The sequence below is a fragment of the Solanum tuberosum genome, unplaced genomic scaffold (assembly GCF_000226075.1).
Source record: "Solanum tuberosum cultivar DM 1-3 516 R44 unplaced genomic scaffold, SolTub_3.0 scf00126, whole genome shotgun sequence".
Lineage (NCBI taxonomy): Eukaryota > Viridiplantae > Streptophyta > Magnoliopsida > Solanales > Solanaceae > Solanum > Solanum tuberosum.
The window spans coordinates 1435920-1442298 of NW_006239051.1; the positions used below are offsets into that span (position 1 = coordinate 1435920).

At 34.0% G+C, this 6379-nt stretch overlaps 1 protein-coding gene across 2 annotated transcripts in view; it reads right to left on the reverse strand.

The window, feature by feature from the left end:
- Positions 1 to 694: 694 nt before the first annotated feature.
- LOC102605531 (transforming growth factor-beta receptor-associated protein 1-like) overlaps positions 695 to 6379 on the reverse strand; it is a 24842-nt gene continuing 19157 nt past the window's right edge. The window contains exons 5-8 of one of the 2 annotated variants that reach the window (XM_015310152.1): positions 4394 to 4682; positions 3860 to 4269; positions 3660 to 3771; positions 695 to 859 (exon numbers count right to left, since the gene is read on the reverse strand). In XM_015310152.1, the coding sequence (XP_015165638.1) occupies positions 4210 to 4269; positions 4394 to 4682 (349 nt within the window). In that variant the 3' untranslated portion in view covers positions 695 to 859; positions 3660 to 3771; positions 3860 to 4209. The remainder of the gene's footprint in view (positions 860 to 3659; positions 3772 to 3859; positions 4270 to 4393; positions 4683 to 6379) is intronic. The other variant, XM_015310153.1, reaches the window with a different exon arrangement.

Here is a 6379-nt window from a genome sequence, read left to right on the forward strand (position 1 = left end):
TTTTTTGGTGTAACCAGTTATACTCAAATGACACTATCTCTATTATTGATATCCTAGACTCAATCTAGTCGTAGAGAAGTGAAATTGGGAGTACATTTGTATATAAGGTTTCAATACAACCCATGTATTGTTTTGTGATATAATACAAGTTACCAAGTTCAAAAAAAAATACTAGACCCATGGTACCCAGGGATATGAAAGAACTATGAAATTAGGACATACTTTACTACAGCAACCCGAAAAAGAACACCAAGAATTGGTAATCAAACTTTTCAATATTATATATATATATATATATATCAACAGTTTCATCACTAGAAAAAGAATTTGTAAACAGCTTTCTATCAGACATGGAACAACTTGTTCTCTGAAAAAAAGATTGTCATCCAGTGTTCCAAAGCTGTCAAATGCATGTTCAAGGTAAGCCTGAATCTAGGTAATTTAGCCACTTGCCTTTAGGATGTAATCTCGACCAGCATTGTACCCTTTAGAATATCATATATATCCAAGCATCTAATAGTACTCAGATCAAGAATGTACATACTATCATGACCCCAACACAAAGGAGAGACGCCATGTCAATTGGTAAGTTTACCTTTCCAACAATTCATGCTGAAGTTTCAAATAAGATAGACAAAGCATATGTATTAAATCAAGAAAATACATACAGCATTACCCCTCATCCCTGCGCTAACATATTGAATAAAATTATACTATTGTAATAAATCCTCAAGATCAACAGAAATTCACCCTATAGAGTAGAACATACTTGGCCTTGCCGATGATGGTGAAGTCGAGCTCTCAACATCCTTAATATTGTCTCAGAAGCAAGTTGAAGGGGCATATCTGGTGACAATCTCTGCAAAGTGAACCTCAAACTCAGAATGAGTAACATTGACATCGTTAGTGACTTTGTGCAAAGTAACTTGAGCCAAATAGATGTTATTTGCCTTCTCATCATCTCTGATTCCCTTAAAACAGCATGAAAAAAATCCCAAGCAAATATAGCATTGTCTAGTTATCTAAAATGATTTAGTCGAGTAACCTGAACACTTGGCAAATGAAACTATGAAGATCCAACCATTGATTCCCCCCCTCCAAGTAATTTATAAAAGGTAACCTGAATATAATTAGACCTATCAAGTCATCAGACAATTCTTTTTTTCAGCCCTTGAAAATTTAAAATCACCATAAACAAAACTCAGACTTCATCTTTCACAATAGAAAGGCAATTCTAAAAGTCGATATCCAAAAATGGTATCACTATGTTACAAGATGCATGATTAGATGTTAGGAACGAAGTAAGAGGACTACTTCTAATCTGTAACACACTACGTGACTACATATGCACCAATAGCTAAAATTAGGACAAGAAAACTTAATTTCCCAATGAAAAAAAATATACTCCAATCTTCAAGATTTAAAGAACAGGTTCCCTGTTTTGACTAGTGACAACCAAATATTTCACACTGTTAATAACAAAGACCACAGAGATCCAAAGTTTTCAAGAGTAAAAGATTGAACATCAAAATTTCTACTTTAAGGTACGATGAGATGTTTTTCCTTCTAATAAATTTCAAGGATGACTTTATTTCTCTTCTACCATATTTTACTTTATAACTTCGGAGATAGATTCTCATACTATAAATGTAGTGCGAAAATCAATCAATTTTTTTATCTTCCAGCCCAATCAACCAGGTTACTTAACATGATATGGTGGATAAACAAATACTCACTCCGTCCAAATTTATGTAGCACCATTTGACTTGGCATAATGTTTAAGAAAGAAAGGAAGACTTTTGTAATTAGTGTGGCTATGCACCATTTCATTAAGGGAAGTTTCAAAGTTAAGTTGTTTCTACTTAAATCATAAAAATAGTATTTCGTGTTAAAATGGAACAGAAAAAATGGAGTTCAAGGGTTAAAATGGAACAAGGCTAAGTTGGAGTGCCAAAATGAAAAATGGGGCCAAGTTTGAGGGGCTGTGTATGTGTTTGGCCAAATAAATTTATAATCACATCATTACTTTTTAAAATTTATTATTCTTACCACTATAAAATTTATTATTACTTTAAATTTGGTGAATATAAATGATAAAGTAGAAATTCATTTGGTGAATATAAATAAGAACGAAGGGAGTAATACTTTTTTGATTTTTCATAATAAAAAAAACGTCTTAATCTTATGACTAAGCATAATATTGATAAAAGACAATTTTCATTGGCGGTGCCGCACTTTCTTAATCTTAGTATTCGCAAAATGTTTGGTCACATGATTGAAGAATATCAAGTCCAATTGATTGAGGACTTCGAAAATTTTGATCAATTAGTTATTAATATTTAGTCAAGTGGACTAGTTATAATTTTTTTGATTAAATTTTATTAGAAGTGTTTTTGACTCAAACTTGTGGTAACTTTTTAAAATTTCGTTATTCAATAATATTTAACTATTGATTTTTCTTGTAAATAGTTAGAAGTCAGTGATGTTTGTTAATTTTTATCTTAGTGTATTTAACTTCTAAGTTAATATTTACTCACTAATGTATGTCTCTTTTCTACTTTATAGGTTATTTGTAAGAGTAGTTGAGAGATATGAGCATATCAAGTACAATTTATGTTCAATTTTTTTAATTAAATTAAAGTTAGATGAAACAATTACTTAAGTGAAGAACAAATAACTTTGTAATAATTTATTATGCGATTTTATAATTTTTGTTTATTTGATAAGATTGAATAAACAATTGGGGCTATTTTAATAGTTTTACAACTTATGGGATTTTTATATTTATGAGAAAATATACAACACAAAAATTTCTATATCGCATGTCCAAACAAACCTTCAATTTCATCTCATGATTCCATATCATGATACCATATCATGATTCCATATCATGATACCATATCGCATGGCCAAACGGGCCCTTAAAGAAAGGTGTCATTCTTTTCTAGATGGACTAAAACGAAAAGTGTGTGACATAAATTGGGACAGAGGGAGGATTTGTTTTGATAAGGCACAATTTATAGAGGTTTTGGGATAATGGAACCCTGCAAACAAGTAGTACACCAAAAAATAGAGAAGCTACACAAAAATATTGTTTTCTACAAAAAACACCCATCGACACCAAAAAATAGAGAAGCTACACAAAAATATCGTTTTCTACAAAAGGCGTTCATCGTTTATACAAATAGGGATCTTGTAGGTGAACAAAAAAAGTAGAAACAAAAGAGATGTCTAAAATCTGTGCACATATTCCACCCCTTTGAATGCTCTTCGGTTCCTTTCCCTCCAAACCACCAACAGAATAAGGGGAAACTACCCTCCATAAGAGGATAAAATATTCAGCAACAAATAAAATGTAGCTACTTCTTTTCCAAGCTTGCTTCACATTTCCCCTCCTCACTGACCATTTTTTCCAAGAAATTTCAAAGGACCACCTGGCACATGATTCTAAATTCAGTAAATTATGGATCCCCTCAACCCTTTCCACTTAAATACCAGACTTTTGTTTGCTCTGTTGTTTTAACTTGTAATATGTATCTAACCAGCACATCACACGTAGTCTTGCCACTAGACCAAAGCCCTGGGGGTAGAACAAGGCTTTTGTCTTCTCATTGACCATTGCACGAGTAATAGAGCAGAAGAAGGATAAGTTTTAGTACCTCCAAAACTTGCAAAGGGTCTAGCATTTCTCCATGATTGTGCAACAGGCGCACAGCAGCTTTGAACATAGGCTCTTTGCCATTCATTGGCTCCAAATACATTTCAAGCAGCCTAAGAAGAGACAAGGTAAGGGAAAGGCTAAGAGAACTTCTACTAAACCAATAAGCTAAAGAAACAAATGAGAGAATACTGTACTAACTGCATGTAAGCATCTGGCCTACCGATCTCAGCACAATATTGTTCTGCAGCTTCACAGTCTTCCAACTTCCTGCCAGATGAACACAACTTTAAATTACAATCCCACAGATAGTCATCTTATTCAGAGTAATTGCAGATTCAATTATGAAATACATATTTAGCAACAATGCGGGTGCTAAGATTTCAAATATTTTCGCCTGTTTAAGTGAGGGACTTCACATGTAAAGCAGCAGAAGAGTATGTCAACCATGCATTGCCCACATTTGGAAAACAGAACATCTTTTAAGTTGTTCATTTGTTATGATAAAGCTTGTTGTGATGTACCCAAGCAATAACCAAATATTTATGAACTTACAAGGTAAGAATTTGAAGCACTAATGTTTCTTGACCGAGCTTCCTGTAAAGAATAGCCTGTAATGAAACCATCAATAACACAAGGACTGCAAATCACAAGGAGAATAAGACAGTTCAAGCTGTTGTCCAGCAGAGATGCATAGGCCATTATTTCTATGAAGGGCCTAAATTTTTTACTGACCTTCTCGAGCCATAACTCGGATCCTTCAACCAAGTCAAGAACCTCCTCTGGATCATACAAGTCAGACGACTGTAAAAAAAATTGCAATCTCTCTCTGACATGAGTATCAAATATTGAGTTGTTCCCACGGTCTGAGATATTTATCTCCTTTTGGTTTACACCTCCAGGATTTTGTGTAACATGCTCCTTTTCAATAGCATCAAGTGCTGATTTAGAAAGCGAGAGGGCATAAGTTGTATGAAACCGTGTGTCACCGGAATCTTGATCTTCAATTAACCACTGGAGATATCTGCATGGTAAAGCTTCAGTTTATAATTCAAAGAAACATATAGACAGTTAAATGCCTCATTAATATAGAGATACATCTTTATAAGATAATATTACCCAACCAATTAGGCACCCAAGGACACCAATGTTATGGAAAAAAATATATATATCGGACAAATTAAGATAAAAGGAAAGAAATTTGGCATGCTACATGCTACTTGCTTTATTCAGCTCCTATCAGGCTAAGAGTGACGGAATGCAATTTTCGGATATTCTACCAGCTAGTTTGTGTTGGTACTTGCAAATTTTCAGATCATCTTATGTGACATCATAGATAATTGATGAAAGGAATGATTTTGAAGAAATAGGCTTGACTAAAACGATCTAGAAGTTTATGAAGCAACTTGATGAAGAAGCCAACAGATGATCAAGACATATTCATTAAAGGACATACTAGGTCAAACAATAAAACCATAAATTTAGTGCATTTATGTGTCACCTTATGATTTACTCGAAGGCCGTATTTTACTCGACAACTGCCTAAGTCACACTACAGAGAACCTTCTAAGAAAATTTCCAAGTTTTAGTAAGTTCAATTTCAAAATATAATAAAGTACTTTCTCTTTTTTTCAAAAAGAAAAAGTATTTAACCATAAAACCTTTTTCCAGTACTAGAATAGTTTTATGGTCTTGGTGCTTCAATGTAAACTGTAAGACCATTGATCTACTAAAAGATTCGGCTTTCTAATGGATTTGCCAAGTAAGATAAAGCAAGTAAGTTATAAGACTAAAAGAAAGTACACTTGGTCACAGTTTGAAAACAGAGTGCAGACTAGAACAAAGATAATGTCAAGCACTGACTAGACTCTTAAGGTGGCAAATCCAGCTTTTAATCTTCTGCAGCCCCTTGCAGATTAATTTTCATCTTCTCCTTCATTTCAACCACAAACACAAACCATCATCACCAAATTCTCAATCAGACTGTTCTCAGTTCAGGTCTACAATATGCATTTGATATCAGAACAAGAGGGCAGGACCAAAACAAGCTGCTTATCATTCGCAATGTGATACAGTGCTCAGTAGCTCAAAAGACTTGTGGAGAGGAGGAAGAAAAGGAAGAATTACACTTTTCTTTATGGAAGTAAGCAATCTCCAAAATGGAGGCAAAGACTTGGACCAGAGTACAATCAAAAGTTGCATACAGATGTTACACTAGCCACCAATCTTCACTTCAGGAGAGAGATAGCAATAGGTTTTCAACCAGATTAATTTTCATTTTCAGGAGAGAGATAGCAATAGACTCTTAAGGTGGCAAATCCAACTTTTTATCTTCTGCAGCTCCTTCCAGATTAATTTTCATCTTCTCCTTCATTTCAACCACAAACACAAACCATCATCACCAGATTCTCAATCAGAATGTTCTCAGTTCAGGTCTACAATATGCATTTGATATCAGAACAAGAGGGCAGCAGGGCAGGACCAAAACGAGCTGCTTATCATTCGCAATGTGATACAGCGCTCGGCAGGGGCGGCTGGTAAGGCTTAACAAAAAGTCTTTTGCCTTAGGCCCCCAATTTTAGGGGGCCCCATTTTTTAGTTAATTAGATAGGATTAAATTTAAAAAAAAATATTAGAACTAAGACAATAAATGCAAAGGCCCCATTTTTTAGTTAATTAGGAAGGATTAAATTAAAAAAATAAATTGTTATAACAAATACA